General features: G+C 43.1%; 1 protein-coding gene across 6 annotated transcripts; it reads left to right on the plus strand.

The window, feature by feature from the left end:
* Positions 1-276: 276 nt before the first annotated feature.
* LOC125547246 (uncharacterized) lies at positions 277-18,945 on the plus strand. 6 transcript variants are annotated; one of them, XM_048711213.2, is made up of 11 exons: positions 277-506; positions 709-739; positions 2,728-3,086; positions 5,281-5,500; positions 7,606-8,102; positions 8,396-8,737; positions 9,317-9,634; positions 10,607-10,874; positions 17,338-17,388; positions 17,505-18,019; positions 18,254-18,945. In XM_048711213.2, the coding sequence occupies exons 3-11, from the start codon at positions 2,769-2,771 to the stop codon at positions 18,773-18,775; spliced, it is 3,051 nt and encodes a 1,016-aa protein (XP_048567170.2). In that variant the 5' UTR covers positions 277-506; positions 709-739; positions 2,728-2,768; the 3' UTR covers positions 18,776-18,945. The 6 variants fall into 6 exon arrangements, with proteins under 6 accessions (XP_048567170.2, XP_048567166.2, XP_048567164.2 ...); XM_048711209.2 differs by having other exon boundaries at positions 278-506; positions 709-747; XM_048711207.2 differs by having other exon boundaries at positions 278-506; positions 2,786-3,086.
* The last annotated feature ends 1,738 nt before the right edge of the window (positions 18,946-20,683 follow it).

A 20,683-nucleotide genomic window follows, 5' to 3' on the forward strand; every position in this document is an offset into this window, starting at 1 on the left:
AAAGCGAAAACACATGCGAAAAGAAACAAAATTCGAAGCGAGCGCCCAGAGCACGCCCTCAGCCCACCCTCAGATGACCTTTGCGAGAAGGAGTACTCCTTCTTTAGTTACTCGCATTTTTAATTTTTAACATTTCAAAAAGAAAAAGTATACACAAAAAAAGTATAAAAGGAAAAGAAGAAAACAGTGTTGCAGCCTTGCAGGGCCCGGCCCATGCCTGGGGCGCTGTAGGCGAGGGTTTCCGACACTCATGGCCGCGCGTCTCGTCCACGGACCACGGTCCACCCCGCCGCTTCGCTGTCTCTCGCTCTCTAGCACACCAAAAAAAAACCCCCTCAGAATGGCGAAGGGACAGGAAACCCTAGCGCTGGCCGCCGGCGTCTTAACCCCGCTGCAGGTAATGCGGAGGGACGCGTGCGACGACGGTGACCGGCGGCTCCGTCACCTTGCGCTCTTCATCGATCCACGCACCATGTGAGAAATCTCATGACAGACGTCAGGCACAGGTATAGTAATTTGGTCACTAGCTCGGATCAAAACATGGATAAATTGCAGCTACCCCCCCCAACCCACCCCGCGTTCAGTTGCTGTGTTGGCGTCAATACCTGTATGCTCTCTGAACATAGGATTCCCTGTCGGAATTGAAGAGATTTTGGGCAGAGTTGCAGCGAAGTTATACCTGACACTGTTTGTCTCGCTTCTTTTCAGGTTATATGTGTCTGCTTCTAAGAAGACACGGGTAAGCCGGTAAGCTAACAAACCATTAGCAATGCTTCGTTTGGTTAAGTATATGGTCCAAAAAACATATATTTATTATTTGCTTAGGTTTTGGTTATCTTTATCTCAAGTGGGACAGGAACATTGATATATTGTTTTTTTTTTACTTTCTTTGATTAGCTTCAGTCTTTCCTTGAGGTTATATATAACAATGTATGAGCGCAGTGTCCATGGTTCTCAACCTTGTTGCAGGTCATGTGTATACCCGTGCTCGTGGTTCACAAATTTATAACATTGTGTTGGTAGCTGGCCACTGAGCATAGATACACTAGCACGTGTAGGCTTAATTCTTTTCATAGCTCCACCAATAAGCATTCAATTTTCAAATACAAAAAGGATGCTTTTTTTCCCGCCGAGCTTGGGATCTGTTTGTCCCCTTATAAATAGTTTAGATACGCTTGCAAGCTACCCAAGTAGTCAAGTGCAGGTCCTTTAAGATGACACAGTTGGGCGGTGTTATTATATCAAGACCAACAACAGTGATGGATCATGAGTTTAATTCCTGGAAATAACTAATGATAACCGCAAAATTGTGAGTCCTGGTTGGTGGGAATCAAACCTGGTCATCAACCGAGAGAGACCCACGGCTAGGCCATACTACTGTTGGCGAGTGCATTTTGTTTCACAATGTTTAAGAAATATGCTTTGGTGAATGGTAATCAGTAATGAAGTGCCACAGGTCTGGAGGTATATTTACCCTTATTTCATAAACAAAATGAAAAGGCATGAGCCCACAGTAGAACAGCAAAAACTTTAGGTCATCTAAACAGAACTAAAAATATCAGTCTTAAAAATGTACAAGCATCAGTCTCCATAAAAGTAAAAGCGTCAGCCCATTTAAGAAGAAGTATACTAAAGCACTGCCAGGGCTAGCACACAAGTAAAGCATAAGCATCAACTTGCTCTCAACACAAGAAAGGAATAGATCATAAGGGCTCTGCTACATATTTATGCATACGTACTGCTTTTGTTCTTCATGTCCATCATGAATAAAAGCCTGTTTCCACCACCACCTACGAATGTTCCTTCCAAGCTTGTTAATTATCTGATACAAGGTTAAATTAAGCAGCCACACTTTATTGTGTCCCAATGGAAGGTTGGTGTGCTTCTGTGTCCTTTCTTTTTTCGTCTTTAATGTTACCAGTAGCTTCTACCCTTTTTTTTACCATACTGGGAGCATATATAATTTGTTACAATTCTAGTCGTTTCATGTTAGGTTTGGAATCATTTGCATAAGTTACATAGGTAGTCGGATCAGGAACTGTGACTTAATCATGCTGGGTTCAGGGCATATTAATGCATAGGGTGCCATACCAATTTTCATCAAAGTCAATGATATTTGCTATTCTTTGGCCCCACTGCCTTGATAATAGTGGTTGGTCCTTTTCATTAGCTACATCATTTGAGTTACGTTTCTGAGGCCGTTTACATCTACAGAAGTACCAAATAGAAATTTGTAGCCAACACGTACATGCCTTGACAGATAATAAGATATGCTGTTTTAGTCTTAGCCGTTGTTCTGATTTGCAGATATCTGGTGCTTTGGTTTTGTTTAGACAATTCCTTGCCAAGTAACTTTATTGACTGCTGACTGTTGCTATTTTGTGGTGGATATTTTGATCTTACTCACGTCTTTTTACGAGATAATTACTAAACTATATTAATACTACCAATGAGCGGCTACTTCCTATCTGACAGGGAACCTATGCTTGGTATAAATTTTTGTAGTTGGTCATGATCCAGTTAAGGTGCTAAGTTTAAGTTAGCTGGTGGTTCTGACTTTTGAGGCTTGTTCTTGCTCTTGGTTTATCATTTTTGGTATGATGGATTGGGTAGAGTGTTTTTCTTTCTTTCTATTAATACAAAAATGGAGCAGGATTTCAATAATAAGTACAGAAGAAACAAAAGAAGGAACGAGTAATTTGATTCTGATTGTCTTCTCCAATGCAGTTTTCATTCGTCAGGTGTTGAACACAGGAGCAGACAATCTCATGGATCCGGTGTTTAGGGAAGCAGCAGACAAAGGAAATATAATTAGCCTACAAGAGCTTGCTGTCAAACCCAACATAATTTACTCGACGACAAAGGCGGAGAAAAATACAGGACTTCACATCGCGGCGTCAAAAGGACACACTTTGTTTGTCCACCATTTCCTCCTCCATGCAGGCATGAATATGGAGCTCATGGTCAGTCAAAACAATGATGGCGATACGCCACTGCACCTGGCGGCGAGAGCTGGCCATCTAGAAGTGGTCGAGCACCTGATACAATACTCAGGGTGGGCAAGGAAAATCAATGCCAACTTAAAGGTTCTCAGCTCACTAGCAATATGCATTCTATTTGAGTTAAGTACATTTTTATTTTGCAAACCAGAGGGACACTTTGCCTCATCTGTTAATTAAGCTGGAAGAAGTGCACTAGTTTGAAAACATTTATGCAAAAATCAAGATTAGAAAATACACCCACAATCTAGCTAGGCTAGGCCCCTCACCGGCAGACATATCCACGAGAGTACAAGAAAGAAAACACTGTTTAGAACTTCCAAAAAAGGAAACCACACACAAACGTCATCATCATCACCATGCAGTGCACCTTGGTAACTGACTTCATTGTTGAAACCACCGATGCACTGATGAACACAACCATTGCACCACACACATGATCGTACTTGCATCGAAAGATGAAGAGGCATCTTGGATTTCCTCATACAGGAGGAAAGCACCGAACAACCCTTGTGTCTACCAAGACCACTGCATTTACCAACAGCCTAAGTACACTGCCACCAATACAACATGGCATGTGTCATCATCGCCACCATTGACGCCCTCCACGACACAGTTACTACTTCATTGTATATTGAGGTGAACCAGTGCATAAGAATACCCAACCGAGATGCTGAAATACCAGCTCCAATCTTGCACCGCACACTGTTGCACCGCTCATCCCCAGTCGTCGTTGTTGTTGCGCAAGTCACATCCATGCCGAGCACCCTACAAACGTCGCTCCTCATTAGGCATCTCTGCCACCCATTGAGGCTCCAATCTGGAACCGATCTCCATCACCGGGGGCAAGACCATTTGGGATGGAGAGTTTGCCGCAGTAGCACCACCAGCTCTCGCTAGAGGTAGAAGATGCGAGCATTCAGTCAAAGCCAACCTGCCTCCTTTTTGGCATGGCCTCACCTTGGGTCGCCGTCGCAAACACAAGGGCATCCTTCTCGCCGTAGGGTGCCACCACCGCAAGCCCCTGTTGCAAGATCTCGTTGAGCTACCACAAACGACCTACCACCTTAGCAGAACAACCACCCTGAGCTGTGTTGCAAGATCTCCTTGAGGTACCACAGACGGTCTCCCACCTTAGCAGAGCATTGAAACAGAACGACATATCAGCTTTGGGGCAGGGCACCAGTCTAGAAATTTTGATTTGGCATCAACATCTACAATGACTTGTGTTGCATCAGCATTTTGTAGACATTATGAATGCCGAGCTTGTGTAGGTTAACTTGGCATACATGTTGACATGTGTTGCATCAGCATTTTGTGGACATTGTAGATGCCAAGCTTGTGTAGGTTAACTTGGCATACATGTTGCAGTTAAATGTGGTAAACAGGTTGATTACTCTTTTTTTTGAACACAGTACAAGGGGCTGTTTGGATTGGAGCCTGCAGCTGCCAAGCCAAAAATTTGGTAGTTGACCAAGTGCTGGCGCTCCTTTGAATGGCCACCAAATAATTGGCTCGCCCAGGACGTGGGGGGCTTCTCCAGTTCATTTTCTCGCCAAAATTGGCAGGGGCGTGGGCAGCTGAAAGCTGCGCCAAAATTTTGGCTTGCCCACGAATTGGCAGGGCGTGCTGGGGTGTCAACCAAACAGCCTCTTTAAAGATGCGCACATACACACACATACACTCAACCCTATGAACGCACGCATGCACACCCTACTCCTATGAGCACATCCGAGATACCGAACCATCATCACATCTTGAGATTGACGAAGTCACCACTTGCGCCTCGTAGTCAATGGGAACGTCTCCTCCACTGAACGAACATCGCTGGAAAGCCTGAAATAAATGCAGGAAAATGCGATGACCAGTGCCTAGTCTAGGACTTGAACCCTGGTGGGCTGGTTCCACCACAAGGAACCTAACCATCTGAGCTACGCTCAATGTGCAACAGGTTGATTACTTGATTGTACGTAGTACATTTATTCAAACTTTGTACCAGAACATAAAGCATCCGGATATAGACACGGTGTTCATTGACTCACCACCATTTAATCTACTACTGAACCAAGCCGATGTAAAAAAAAAGAAACTACTGAACCAAGCCTAATCATGTGTTTAACACAATTTGTCCTTTGAATTCAAGCGTTTCCATCATATACAGATGTGATGGAAACATATACACAATTAATGAACATATTCAAATCACTATTGAATGAATCATAATATTTCCTTTTGGATTAATGTTTTCTTGATAAGTAGGTAATATACTGCATGTGTGCAGGAGCCTACCATAATGGTAAACACAGAAGGGAATACACCATTGCATGATGCGCTGTTTAAGCGTCACTTGGACATCACAATAAAACTTTTGGAGGTCAACCCAAGATGTGCAGAAGCATTGAACACGGAGATAACGAACCAGTTGTCGACAGGCTCTGTCTCAACTATTGGCACCTGTATGATTGCTCTGCTGCACCAGACCGCGTTGCATGATAACATATGTAAGCATATTTATAAATATGCATCTGTGGGCAATTAATATTGTTTGTTTTCCCTAGAAATTAAAAATTAAACCCCAATTCATATAAAATTACCATTTTTCGCGCTTGCCACATGAGCATGCACGACAAAATCATAGAGATTCTGAAATAGACAAATACCAACATGTTAGCTTTCGTTTTTGTCATTAATTCACATAGTATGTGTTTCTTTGCCCCTTACCGTTAAAACCATCCCTGTTCGGTCTTTCTTCCTATGATGTTTATAAAGCTTATTGAATAATAACTACAATAGCTTTACATGATGAAAAGGTTATAGATGGCACATAAAAACAAAATTACATAAGAGCAAGTATAATAACATGACATAAGTGGGCTATAAGTATTGCACATCAAATTTATGATGAGGTGGAGGAGAGAGGAGATGAGAGAGAAGGGAGTGGGTTGTAGATTTGTAGCCAGCAGCAGCACAGGCTCCAACAAACTTTGTGAGAATGAGGTGGGCTAGGTATTAATGACATAGTATTTATCTGTGGATAACAATGAAGGGTGGGCTATTAGATTGATTATCGGTGATGTGGCAATGAGATAGAGCCAGCAGCTAGCTCTATTATTAGCCATGCTCTAAAAGAGAGTCAAAAAGCGGATGGGGGCACAATCCTCATATGGTGGTTCCTCCCCCAAGACCTTAGCTTCCTTGTTGGCGATGGCTGCAGTGGTGGACAATGGCCTCAGTATTTCAAGCTGCACTTCTTTTTGGTTTCTTTTGTTTGTTGCTTGTAAGCACTTTGTATCATCCGTTTCTGACTACTAATTTAAAGCCGGGCCTAATGCCTTTGATCTAAAGAAACAAAACTGCATACATTTCTTGTTCAAAAGTATTGTTGAAACCAATACTTTTTGCATCTTTGCATTACATCATAATTTCAAAATGTTGCTTAGATGCCTGGCAAATGTTGATGTGAAAATTTCCAGAAACTTGTTTTCTGCGGCCATCCAAGGATTAATCTTTTTTGGAAGTATGGTTGGATACTTTTAAGGTTTCCTGTTATCACCAAGTAACCAATTTTCTTGGAGTTTATTTTGGACAAGATTTTTCTGGTGTCCATTGTTTAGTGAAAATTTCAGTTTTTTTTATACCACACCATGAGGTGTGCTTCCTTTACCACCAGGGCAAGAATGTATCTGTGATGTGGTAGCACTTTTGAATTACTTCATTCTTAAGTTTGAAATCTTATTTATGCAATCTGGCTAGGTTCAGCGGTGATCGCTTAATCGGGATCACCGAATTGCTGTTACTGGCAGTTTGTCTGATTTTTTTTTCATTTCTGTTCCCATAGAAGCTCTTTCTTTTGAATGAATGTGTTATTGTCAAATGTTCTCCTACAACTTTTTCTAATCAAAGATGATGGAATGCTAGATAAATTAATGAGTGAGTATAATTTATTGAAGAAATGATTGTTCTCCTGTGGACATTCTGAAGCAGCACAAGGTTGTGGAGGACCTTGCTGCTACAATGTGTACAACACAAGTGTTGAAGGAACTACTTCAACGTGCTGCGCTAGATATGCCAGCAGGAGTTCAATCCAAAACTCCTAGAGCACAAGATCTAGTCCAAGATCTTAGATAAGAACAACAAGTTCTATTATAGGTAGTGGTTACATAATCCGGTTACAAACTAGAGGTGAGGACCTCTATTTATAGGGCTTTGGGAAGCCTTCACATAATTCTACTTATATAGCTGGAACACTCTAGAAAACATTACTTAGGATTCACCATTCTACTCAAAGCTACTTATAACTAGAGAACTCTAGAAACAGTAGGTAGGGTAAAGGAAGGAAAAGAAATACCACACTAGAGTGGAAGTATCTAGAAGTAGCCAAACAGATGTGGCATGTGATTTTTTTTTCTTTTTCCTCATCTATTGTTCCTCATCACTTTCAAATTTAATGATAGAAGTTTGCGCATCTGTTTACCTCATTTTACCTATTTCTTGTAGCTTTGATACAAGAATTACTAGTTAATTCACTACCAGTAACCGTTATATATAATGGTAATCTGCGTCCATCATATACTATCTACTTAATTCAGGACATATTTCTAATCAGGGGCACTGGAGATCTTACTGAACAATATTGTGGGGCTTGTGAAGTTAACAGACTCATCAGGGAACAATGCCCTGCACTATGCCACGTTGAACAACAGGGTTCGCATGGTATCCATGTTGCTCAACAAGAACTCTGCTCTGGCATGCAAGAAGAACACTGAGGAGCATACCCCTCTCCACATTGTTGCCAAGTATGGCTTCACAGAGGCTGCCAAAGAGCTCTTGAAGCAGTGCCCTGATGCCATTAAGGTGGTGGATTTAGATGGGAGAAACGCTTTGCACATCGCCATCGTCAACAACAAGCTGAGCATACTTGAGTTGCTTCTCAAGTATAAGCTGCCAAAGGAGATCTTGAACAAACAGGATAATGATGGCAACACACTGCTGCATCATGCTGCCAGGCTCCACCAGGGGCCATCAATACTGTGGTTACTCAATGATCCGAGAATCAACTCATTCGTGATTAACAAAGAAGGACACACTGCATGGGCCTACCAGGTGAATTGAATAACCTTGCTCTGTAATTCCTACAAAAGAATTTGTACTTGCTAGGGGCTGGTTGCCTGATACTGATGCCATGCAAAACCATTTAACTATCTATTGTACATAATTATTTATAGAGGTCGTGTCTCACGCCTTCTTACCGTTATGGTTCCTTTCATCCTGATTCAATAGCCTAAAGGTTTTTGCTCCTTTACTGAGTTTGAATACCATTTGTTGTTCTCACATTCTGGTCTGTATCTATCACATTGAAATGAATTAGCGGATTAAAATCATCTTCTCCATTGCAGATTCCAATAGAGCCCATGGCTCAAGCATTGAGTAATGCAATAGACAAAGGGGACATGCTAAGCCTGGTAAATTTTCTCGCTGACTGTCCCGAAGGGGTTTATTCAGTGACACCCATAAGAGGAGACACGGCCGTCCACCTCGCAGCATCAAAAGGAAATGATTGCGTTGTTCATCATGTGCTTCTCTATACGAACCGGAATGTGGGGTTTATCATCAGTAAGAATATTAATGGGGATACACCATTGCACCTGGCGGTGAGAGCAGGCCATGTGAAAGTGGTAGATCATTTGATGCACTACATGGCTTGGGCTAAGGAAATCGAGCCCAACTTAAAGTTAAAGGTTTTCATCATACCAACATGCATCCTATTTTAATTTCACTGGTACAACTTATAGTTGCTAATATTTCCACTTGTGTACACAATAGTGTTTGTTGTTAGTAGATTATTAAGCAGTGGTACAGCTGGCAATGCCAATGGCAACTTAGTCATTTTTTACCTGAATGGCAATGTAGTGAGTGAGTGTGAGTGTGAAATAGCGGTGGATGAGGAGTCGGGACAAGTGAGTTTGAGCACGTGCACAGGCTGGGTACTTGATGGAGTGTGAAATAGCGGTGGATGAGGAGTCGGGACAAGTGAGTTTGAGCACGTGCACAGGCTGGGTACTTGATGGGTAGCTTTCCATTTATCGTGTTGGATTGGCAACACAATGTTATGCCAGCGGTTAGTATTTGTCCATAATTAGAGGCAACAGTACCAAAAGCACAAATTATTTGAGATGCTAGAAACCAAAGGAAGTACACCTCAACTCTTTGCTAGCACCTTTTCAAAAAAGTCTTTGCTAGCCAGATACATTGCTGACAAATGGCAATCAAATTTTAGTTACTGGGAATCAGTACTGGTATTCCACTTCTATTTGCAGGAGCCTCTGATAATGCAGGGCAAGGAAGGGAACACGCTGCTGCATGAGGCAGTGATACATGGTTGGCATGATCTGGCGGTCAGCCTGCTAGATCATGGCAAAGAGGTTACATGGACGGCTACTGAAGAATTCATCAGGGAGTACCATGAGTACGCTGGGGATGTTGTCAGTACACATGATGTACTCCTTGTCATTAGGAATGATGACGGGGACACACCGTTGCACCTTGCAGTTAAATCTGGCAATTCCGTCCTTGTCAATATGCTTATCGGACGTACTAAAGTGATGAACCTGGAACTTACGCCACAGTATGCAAAGGTACTTACTCTGATATTTGGTGAAATTTTATACACCATCAAAATAACTTTTTCTAGAACCTTACTACCTTCAACCATGGCCGCGTGACTGCGTCCCATAAACAACCTCAAACTATGAAACACTTCAATTCACAACCTATAAAGTAAAAAAAAGACAATGCAACCATTCCATTTTGGACCGATGATGCTATCACCACAGCTAGCACGTCATCACAAACCAAAATGTCATCATGTTAAGTATATTCTTTTGGGTTTAACATTTGTTCATGTGAGTGGGTCCTACATCACTGGAGAGGAGTCTTTCTATCCCTCAGTTTGGTCGGAAACTACTGGGGAATGAGGTAGTATCTAGTGCCTACCGATTCAAAGATTGGACCACTACAAAGTCATAAAAGTTTACGCAATAAATTGACAATATCAGAAATTCGGAATGAAATCCGAAACCCTGTGGCATGCAACCTGCAGAGTTCAGCACACTGCACATGGACGGATCGAGCAAACCTACAACCAGGTCGAGCCTCATGGTGCTTGGGACGAGCTCACTTGCGGCATGATTTGGGGGGAGAGAAAAAAACTTGGTGCCTGATTTGAGGAAGGAAGCAAAATCTTCACCAGTTTTGGGGGATAAGTTTGGATCTATTTCTTACCATGGAGATGGAGAACAGTGAGTTTGGAAAGAAATTTGGGGCCATGGAGAAAAAGATCTCAGGAAAAAAGAAAAGGAGGGAGATAGAAAATGGGACCCAATAAAGTTGGTGGCTTCAGCACATGCATCGAATAGGAGATGGTTTAGACGAGTGGCCTCAATTATTTTGCATCGGTGGCTACATGAGGCTAACGCCTGGTGATGCTTAACATTCTATCATTATCTTTTTCAATATGGCGAACAGTATACAAATTGAGCTTTTGTGACATTTCACGTTCATCAATGAATCAAATTTGTTGTAGTGAGTAATTTGGTTCTTGTCTGCAGGGTCCTATAATGATGGCAAACAAATTAGGTAACACCCCATTGCACAACGCAGTGTTGCAGCGAAAGTCGGATATTGCGCTAAAGCTGCTGGAGGCCAACCCAGGATGCGCGCACATGTCGAACGCAGCAAGGCAGTCACCATTCTACATTGCTGTCAGGGATGGCCTTACGTATGTTGTCAAGAAGATTGCTGACCAGAAGATGGCCGTGGAATTCATGTCCACTCAGGCCAATCCTCTGCACGAATCCGTGTTGGGAGATAACATCCGTAAGCAAGTTTACTGACTTCCATAGTTCCATTCAATCTCATTTATTTTCCGTCCAAAATTAACATCACTTGCTTGTGAAAAATTGTCATACTACAACACACATGGCACATAAATATGCAGCAGAAAGCCATGGGGCGATGTAAACATCACACTGTTATCTCCATTTTTTTATTAAGCTATTCACACTCCACCTATTTGTGTATTGTGTCTTGCACACAGACAAAGGTAATATCTTAAGTCAATATAATAACCCTAGTTATTGTCTCTAAAGTACTATATATATTCAATGCATGCTCGTAGCGAACATACAGAAAGCTAGATATTTAATAGGGTCATAAAGGGAGTAACACCCTTAATTTTGCATGAGTTTATGAGATACACTATACTCCCTCCGTTCCTAAATATTTGTCTTTCTAGAGATTTCAACAAGTGACTACATACGGAGCAAAATGAGTGAATCTACACTCTAAAATATGTCTATATACATCCGTATGTGGTAGTCCATTTGAAATCTCTAAAAAGACAAGTATTTAGGAACGGAGGGAGTATTATTTAGTGGAGAGGGTAATATTTTAGTATTATGACGAGCACTGTTGTCTGTTACCCTTTCTTATTACGTGTTAATAAAAAGTATTCAGACAAATTTTTTGGAGGCAACGGGCCTCCCCCATCGATTTCCATTAAAGAAACCGCCAAGTTTTACAAAGTTCAGATAATAAAAGCAGAATAACAAAAACATAAAAGCTATTACTACCAGGCCAAGCTTAGGGGCTTTGCCACAGCAACCCCCATGACACCACAACCTAGTAAAACATCACATTATGCCTCTTGCCTGTGAAGATCTCACTATAAACCTCTTTTTTATCCTCAGCCTCTCCAAGGCAATAAATCTCACTCTTATGAAAGTTTATTTTCAGCCCTGACACTTGCTCAAAAATGCAAATTATGAATTCAGATTTTTTGCACTCTCAGAATCATCCTCAGTCAGCAAGATAGTGTCATCAGCATACTGAAGTATAGCCACACCATCATCAACCAAATGAGAAGCCAGCCCTTTGATCTGACCATTGGCAATAACTTCTGTAACTAATAATTCAAGCCCATCAGCAATTATGTCAAAATAACAAAGGTGATAAGGGATCCCCTTGTCTAACTCCATTAAAAGTTGGAAAATAACTGCCTATCTTGTCATGAAGTTCAACTGCAACCCTGTCACCTGTCACCTCTGACAATTCACATCATCCAGTCACACCAAACATCTCCAACACCCCATTAGCTTGCATCATTTGATATGTAAAAGGCCATTTGACTTCGTCATAGGCCTTTTCAAAATCAAGTTTGAGCAAAACTCCACTTTTCTGCTACACGCCTCATGTATAATTTCATGAAACACTACAATACCTTCTACTCTGTATCTTCCACTAATAAAACCAGTCCGAGATTCCTCCGCAAAAAAAAAAAAAAACAGTCCGAGATTCAGAAATTACTTTGTCCGCGCCATTCAAGCCTTGGTCAAACAAGTCAATAGTTTTGGTGCCAAGAAGACAGGAAAGAAGATTAGCAAGGAGCTGCCCCTGGTTGATGATGTTCAGCACATCTGTATGCAAGTTTCTCTCCAGGTCGTTCGAGTGTGAAGACTGGAGTCTGTGTGTGTCCTGCTGCACCACTGTATCCCTAGGTGTGCCTCTGGCAGGGAGGCCTCTATTGTCACGAGAGGCCTGTTGCTTCTCTATACCCCTACTACTCATGCAATGTGTTTTCGCTTCTACAACGCCATCTTCAATCGGCTTCTGTTTCATCACCGCGTTCAGTGAGTTTCCTAAATGGCACAATGAAGCGTCAACCTTGTGTGTTGGAATGTTCGAGGCTTGAACAACCCTGCACGGCGGAATGTTGCCCGCGACTCTCACGCTACTATCATGTGTTTACAAGAGACTAAGCTCCAGCACGTCGACGGCAACCTTATTTTGACCTTGCTTGGTACCCAATTCACCAACAACTACATGGTCCTCCCTGCAACCGGGACCCATGGAGGTATGCTCATGGAGGCCTTCGACGACTTCTTTGTGCTTTCGGAGCCTCACGTGACCCCGTCCACCATTTCTGCCATGATCACCATGTGTGCCAAGGGTACTCCCTGGACTCTCACTTGTGTCTATGGCCTCAAGGTGAAGCGGACAAGCTTGTGTTCATCGACGAGTTGAAAAACCTCTAGCCACTGGCCCGTCGGGAGTGGCTCGTCCTCGGCGACTTCAATATGATCACCAAGGCGGTCGACAAAAACAACCTAAACATCAATCGCCGCCTCTTGGGAAAATTTCGGGCGGCCATCGGCCACATGTAGCTAAAGGAACATCGTCTAAATGGCAGACGCTTCACTTGGTCCAGTGACCAGGAGAATCCTGTGCTTACCAAGATAGACCATTTATTTTGCTCGGATGACTGGGATGTTCTTTTCCCAGCTGCCCATATGCTCTGACCACGCGTCTCTCCAAGGCAAGCGACCAACAAGCCTTCTTTCTAGCTCGAGGAATTCTGGTTAAAATATGACGATTTCAAAGACAAGGTCTCGAGCATCTGGCGTAGGCCCATAATCGCATCTGACACCATCCGACGGATCCACATTAAGCCCAGTCGCCTTGCGAGAACTCTCAAGATCTGGTGTTGCCAGAAGGTTGGCGACCTCGAGCAACATATTGCGATTACAAAGGAGATCATTTGGCGGCTTGATGTGGTTGAGGAGATCCGCCCGCTATCCTCCTTGGACCCCGATTTGCGGCGTGAGCTGAAGAGCAACTACCTTGGCCTTTTCTCCATCCAAAAAATCAAGATGCGACAATTGTCTAGTCTCACTTCAATCAAAGCTGGGGATGCTAACACCAAGCTGTTTCACATCAGAGCCAACGGTCGTCGGAGGAAGAACTTCATTCAGTCCCTTCTGACGCCTTTGGGGATCCTCTATCACACATGAGGACAAAGAGAAAGAGCTCCACGCCCACTTTAGTGGTCGCCTGGGAACCCAACCTCCCCGCCCAGTCCAAGTCAACTGGGAGGCCTTGGGATATCTTTGACATGACCTCTCCGATCTTGATGCTGACTTTGACGAGGTAGAGATCCGGGAAGCGATTTCCTCGCTGCCCTCTGACAAGGCACCGGGACCGAATGGCTTCATCGAGGCTTTCTTCAAGGCATGTTGGGACATCATCAAGGCCGATGTTATTGCTGCCAGCCTTCACCTGGTGGCTCTGCATGGCGACTGTGCAGGCTTAATCAACACCGTCAATATCATTCTTATCCCCAAGAAGGCGGATGCCACCGGGATTGGGGACTACCAATCCATCAGCCTCATCCATAGCCTTTCCAAGATTTTCTCCAAGCTCCTCGCAAACTGTCTTGCACTAATCTTGGGCGATATTATCTCCAGGAGTCGGAACGCGTTCAAAAAGAGGTGCATCCATGACAACTTCCTATTCGTTTTGAACCTCTTAAAAGAGCTCCACCAATCCAAAATGCCAAGCCTCTTTCTCAAGCTCGACATCTCAAAGGCTTTTGACTCGGCGAACTAGGTCTACCTCCTGGAGGTTTTAGACCACTTTGGGTTTGGTCCGCGTTGGTGGGAGTGGATTTGCTTGACACTCGGATCCTCATCTTCGAGGATCCTCCTCAATGGAGTCCGGGCATCCCCTTCCTCACCGGCGCGGGCTTCAGCAAGGAGACCCCAAGTCGTCCATGCTCTTCATCCTGGCCATTGAACCCCTACACCACCTCCTTCGTTTGGCGGCGGACTCAGGTGTCCTTTTGCCCGTTAGAGCCAGGGCCACGCGGTGTAGGATTTCCATGTATGCGGATGACGCCGACATCTTCGCCACCCCAACAACCGAGCTTGCTGCTATTCGATCCATCCTTGACTGCTTCGGGGAGGCTAGCAAATTAGTACCAACCTCGATAAGACGGAGGTCTTCCCCATTCGCTATGAAAACTTTGATCTCCAAGACATCCTCTCCAACTTCCCTGCCAAGCTTGGATCTTTCCCGGGACGCTATCTGGGGCTCCCCCTGCTATACTGCTGCCTTCGGAAGGTCCACCTGCAACCTCTCATCGACAAGATTGTCGTGTGACTGCCAGGCTGGAAGGGTACAAGCATTGTCAGAGCCGGCACGGTCACCTTGGCCAAAGCCATCCTTATCGCGATTGCCACTTCACTCGACGGTCACCCCCTTCCCAAAATGGGCCCGCTCCAAGGTTGACAAGATTTCTTGTGGTTTTTCTGGAGTGGCGACAATAGTGAGACTGCGGGCGGCGGTCACTCGTTTGTCAACTGGAAGACGGTCTACCGCCCCAAAGCCCTTGGTGGTCTCGGCATTGCGGATCCGGAGTGCTTCGGCCAGGCCCTTCGTCTTCGTTGGCCATGGCTATAGTGGGTGGACCCCGGTAGGCCGTGGGATGGCTCTCAGCTACCTTGCGACTCGACGGATATGGCCCTCTTGCGGTCCTCCATGAAGATCAGCCTCGGTGACGGAATGAAGGCTACCTTCTGGCATGATAATTGGAGTGGGGTTGGGGCTCTAAGTCTTCGCTGCCCTAACCGGTTTGCCATTGCAACAAGGAAGAACAGGAAGGTCCACAAGGAGTTTCTACATGATAACTAGATCCGCTCAGACGCCTGTCTGCGTCTGCTGGCTCTAAGTCTTCGCTGCCCTAACCGGTTTGCCATTGCAACAAGGAAGAACAGGAAGGTCCACAAGGAGTTTCTACATGATAACTAGATCCGCTCAGATGCCTGTCTGCGTCTGCTGGACCACCTACCGGAGTTCATTGACTTGGCCACCATTGTATCCCGGATGGTCTTGGACCCGCTTTGCTCATACTCAATCTCCTGGATCTGGACCCCCAACGGAGAATATACGGCGAGTTCCGCCTACTCGGCCCAGTTCATCGGATCCTACGGCACGGCACATTCGAGACGAACACGATATGGCGCACCCACGCGGAACAAAAATGCGGGCTCTTTTCTTGGCTGGTACTTCATAACCGGATCCTATCAACCGATTGCCTGGTGCTGCGAGGCTGGCTCACGACCCCATCTGCTAGCTTTGCTTGAGCTCCCTGGACACGGCCACCCATTTGTGCAAGGACTACCCCTTCACCGCGGCGGTCCGTTTCACGGTGCTCTCTTGGCAGGGTGTCCATTTGAGTCCGAGTCTCGTCACTACCATCCCCTCCATTGATGCCTGGTGGGAAGGTCTCCTAAGGTCCTCCAGCAAAGACACTAAAAGGTTTCACAGCAGCCACATCATTTACATCATGTGGAATGTTTGGAAGGAAAGGAACTGGCGCATCTTCAATGGCATAAGCATGACGTATATTGAGGTGGCTCACCTAACCATGGAGGACATTGCGTAGAGAGATTTAGCATTTAGACCAAGAGTTAACCACTTGCATGAGTAATTTGCATGTGGTGTGAGTTTCTTGGGGTTTCCGGCATGTCCCCTAAACATGCCACTCTGTATATATTTCCCCCTTAATGAAAAGGCAGCGCTCCTGCCGGTTGCTATAAAAAAGAGAAAGAAATTACTTTGTGAACAATCAGTCCCAGTCTTTTGCCCAATACTTTGGTGAGTATTTTTTAACTCACATTCAACAAGAAGACGGGTCTAAATTTCTGAATAACAGTTGCATTAGGCATTTTAGGAATCAAAGCAATGATTCCATGGTTAAACCTTTCAGTATCCATCTCACCCTTGTGAAATTTGTCAAGAAGTTCCTTCAGATCATTCTTAATAATTTACCAAAAGTCTTGATAAAACTCCACAGGAAACCCATCAGCCCCTGCAGCTTTATTATGCTTCTTCTCAAAAACTGCCTCTCTAATTTCTTCCAAAGTAAACTCTTCAATCAAGCGCTCCCATATCTTCATGTGTAAGCTGAGTTATTCAACACAATCCTATTTGAAATTGAGAGGGAAGGGAGGAGGGAAGAATTTATCTCAAAAGGTAATCGTAGTGGAATCCTCACTGCAATTTAATAAATATTGTTTGGTATGTAACTTAATTTTTGAAGAGTAACAAACATCGGATCCTATTTTAACTAAAAATTGTGATGTGTTGTTGATTTGCTGAAAGGGAAAAAGAACCTGCAATTGAAATTTAGGAAAAATAGGATTGCTATTCATGATCATACACATCAGCTCATTCTGCATTCTGTGAAGGCAGATTTTAACATGTTCCCTCTTACCCCCTCTTTTTACATATGAGGTAAGAAGGTAAGAGTTAATCCGACCACTAATTAATGTGATCAAAGGTTCAGATCTACTACATACCCTTACCTCTCATGTGAAAAAAGGGGGTAAGAGGGAGCATGCTAAAACTGCTCCCTATCGGACTATTACATGTATTGAACTATTACCAGTGAGGGAGGGCACTACTATTAACTACACTTAATTTTTCGGAGCATTGTGTGCAGTGTTGATCGTACTGATACGTCCAATGTACAATATTGACGGCACCATAAAAAGTAAGAAATGTTTAAGTAACATGTTTAGCTACATGGATAATGCGCTATCTACAGTTTTTCCATAGCATAGTCATTAGTTCAACAATGAAGGTCTACAATAACCTATTCCTGATCAGGAGCGCTGGAGATCGTGCTGAACAGATATGAGGAGCTTGTAGAGTTGTCAGACTTATTAGGGAACAATGCCCTGCATTACGCGGCGGAGAAGAATAATGCACGCATTGTATCCATATTACTCAACAAGAATCACGCTCTAGCCTACAAACAGAATAATGAGAAGCATACTCCTCTCCACATAGCTGCTTACTATGGCTCCACAGAGGCTGCCAAAGAACTCTTGAAGCAGTTCCCTGACGTTATTGAGATGGTGGATAACATGGGACGAAACGCACTCCACATCGCAGCCATAAATGACAAGGTGAGTGTGCTTGAATTGCTTCTCAAGTATGTGTTGCCGAAGGAGATTGTGAACCAACAGGATAGGGATGGCAACACACCGCTGCATCATGCTGGCAAGCTCTTCGGGAAACAAGCAGCATTGCTGCTACTCAATGATCGGAGAGTCAAACCATGCCTGGTTAACCAAGATGAAGATGCCGCATTTTCCCTTTCTCAGAGAACAGGAATAGAGGTAAATAAACCAACACCAGCAATTATGCCCTACAAAATAGTGTTACTTGTTCTACAAAATTATGTTTGTAATAAGGAAACAAATGAAGAAGATTTCCATTTTGTCCGTTTGAAAAACAAAGTTAGGTTTATACAGTGAAATAAAAAACTAAATCCATGCAAAGCATTTATATGTTGTTTTTATCAAATTTCAAGTTTTAGTATTAAGTTGTGTCTTCTGGAATCATGTTTACAGCGAACTTACGGCAAACACAAGCTGCTGATACTGACAAAGCAACAGCCTCGACCACTGCAGAACCGGCGAACAAGTCCACAGATGGCGCACAACATAGTTTGCAGCGTACTTGTGGTTGTGGCCACCCTGATGGGCATGTCCACCTTTGCAGTCACACTAACCGTGCCTGGCGGCTATAACCAACAGTCTGGCGCTGCCATTGTTGGGCACCATCAGGCGTTCAATATACTCGTCATCTGCAACGCCATTTCAATGTGTGGCTCGACTGTTGTTGCCTTGTGCATCTTTTTGTGGAAGGGTCATGTGGAGACAAGGGTCAGTTACGGCGTTATGCTGTTTGGTGCCAAGTTGTTGATTGTCTTCTCTGGCCTCACAATGATTATGTCAATGTTGACTGCCATATACCTCACCATCACACCAATGTTAGTTGCCTATGTGGGGGTTGCCATTGGTGCCAGCGTTCCTCTCTTGGTGTGCCTGGTGGTGGTACTGGGGAAGTCTGTCTATGAATTCGGTGTTTAGTTCTTTGATCGGTGTAGAACTGGGATCTCAGGGGGAGTGAGGTGAAATGGCTGCTGGGAGCACATATTCCCAGGATAATTTTTAGTTCTTGTTTGGTTGCTGGACTGTTCGAATATTAGATACACCCTTTTCAATTTAAATGTGGAACAAGGGGATGTGATTGATTTGTACATCCGAGCTCTTTGTTGTACTGTTGGTCCTGATGGCTTTTCAGCAGCAACATTGCATTAATCCTTGTAAGTCCAAATACACCTACTAGTTCAATAAATCTTAAGGTCATTCACAATGCTGCTTGCGACAAATCTCTACACTTGGGGGCCCAACACCAGTAAAAAAGAACACCTAGATTATAGGATGCAAACCTTTTTTTTGGCACCATTGTCAGGGAAATCCTTTTTTCTGGCACCGTTGTCAGGGAAATATTTGCTACTATATAATAGGCCACACTACACTCTATTACTTTATTTCCTTGTTATCTATCTTATTACTTAGTTACTTTTTATTCTAGGTTTTTGCTTTTTGAAAACTCGAAATACCAAAAGCATTGAAAGTTAAGCATGCTAGTTTTCTCTAAAGCATCAATCTTATTGGCACACACATAATCTATAGAAATTGCTTAAGTTTTCAAAAACATTTCATACTTTGGACATGTGGCTCAAGAAGAAGCTATTGGGCTATGGTCAGCGAATGCTAAGTATGAATTGTATATACATGATAAACGTTATGATTCAAGTGATAAAGATGATGAGTATATTAGTGAAGAAAAATGAAGCACTTGATGAAATAATTGCTTTTTATGGTGACAATATGTCAGTAGGCACCGGTGAAGATGATTGGACTATGTCAACTAGTCCTTATTATGATGACCATTATCCGGGAGACAATTGTGATATTTCTTGTGGCTTTGAAAATTTATTTGGGACTTATCATGAATCTATTATTGATAACATTGTTTGCAATATTATTGAAAGTGACTTGGAGAGGTCATGACTTTAGGTAGTAATTATCCGACTATTTTAAAGTGTTCAATTTGGTTGAAATATTGATAAAAGTAGGTTTGAAGAGGTGATAGCTATATCATTGAGTTAATGTCGATCCCACTATTTTGAAGAATTATAAGATCTATATGCATGTGGATCACGAGGAAAGAGTCTTAGCTGATAGCTATATCATTGAGTTTGATTATGATCTCACATATAATTGTAATGAAAGAGGGAAATATGGTTAGAGAAATCTTCATGTTAAAAAAATCACCTCTCTTTATGTTAATGGTTTTAAAGTTGCATCATTCTCTCCTGCCTATGCGGGACTGCTTGTCGTAATAACTTTTTTTAGTTATAAGATGCCTATGCATAACATGTGTTGGACTTAAGTGTATTTGATATATGCTTTTTGATGCTCTTTTTTGTGCTTCAATTCATGTTTTCATGTGAGCATCAATAAAACCTCAATCCTATTTTAATGGCTCTAAAGAAAAAGCTTGCGAGAGACAATCCGAAATAGTTGTCAATGAGGTTGATCCTTTTGTAACAACCTTGTTTTGTATTTATTTTTCTTTCGATAAAGTGCCAAAGATAGCCTTTACCACGGTAAATTTGCAATATGTGAGTTACCACGGTGAAACAAAAAGTCAGTTGTTATGTTTTGATTTGTTGCGGCTAAATAGAGCATGCTAAAATCTTGAAATTTTTACACAGGTAATTACAAATAGGTTCTATGTTGTTAATTTTAGAATTTTTTGAGTTGCAGAATTATTGCCTAAAGTTTCATCTCTACAGACCGTTCTGTTTTGTCAGGGATTGCTGTTATAGCGAAACGACTCCTTGGCGATCGATCGCGGGAGCGAACAATTCCGACCGTGCGCGCCACTTGGCCTATTCCCTTTCCCTTTCTAGCTTTTTTCCTTTT

The sequence above is a fragment of the Triticum urartu genome, chromosome 1A (assembly GCF_056163025.1).
Source record: "Triticum urartu cultivar PI428250 chromosome 1A, HENAU_Tu73, whole genome shotgun sequence".
Classification (NCBI taxonomy): domain Eukaryota; kingdom Viridiplantae; phylum Streptophyta; class Magnoliopsida; order Poales; family Poaceae; genus Triticum; species Triticum urartu.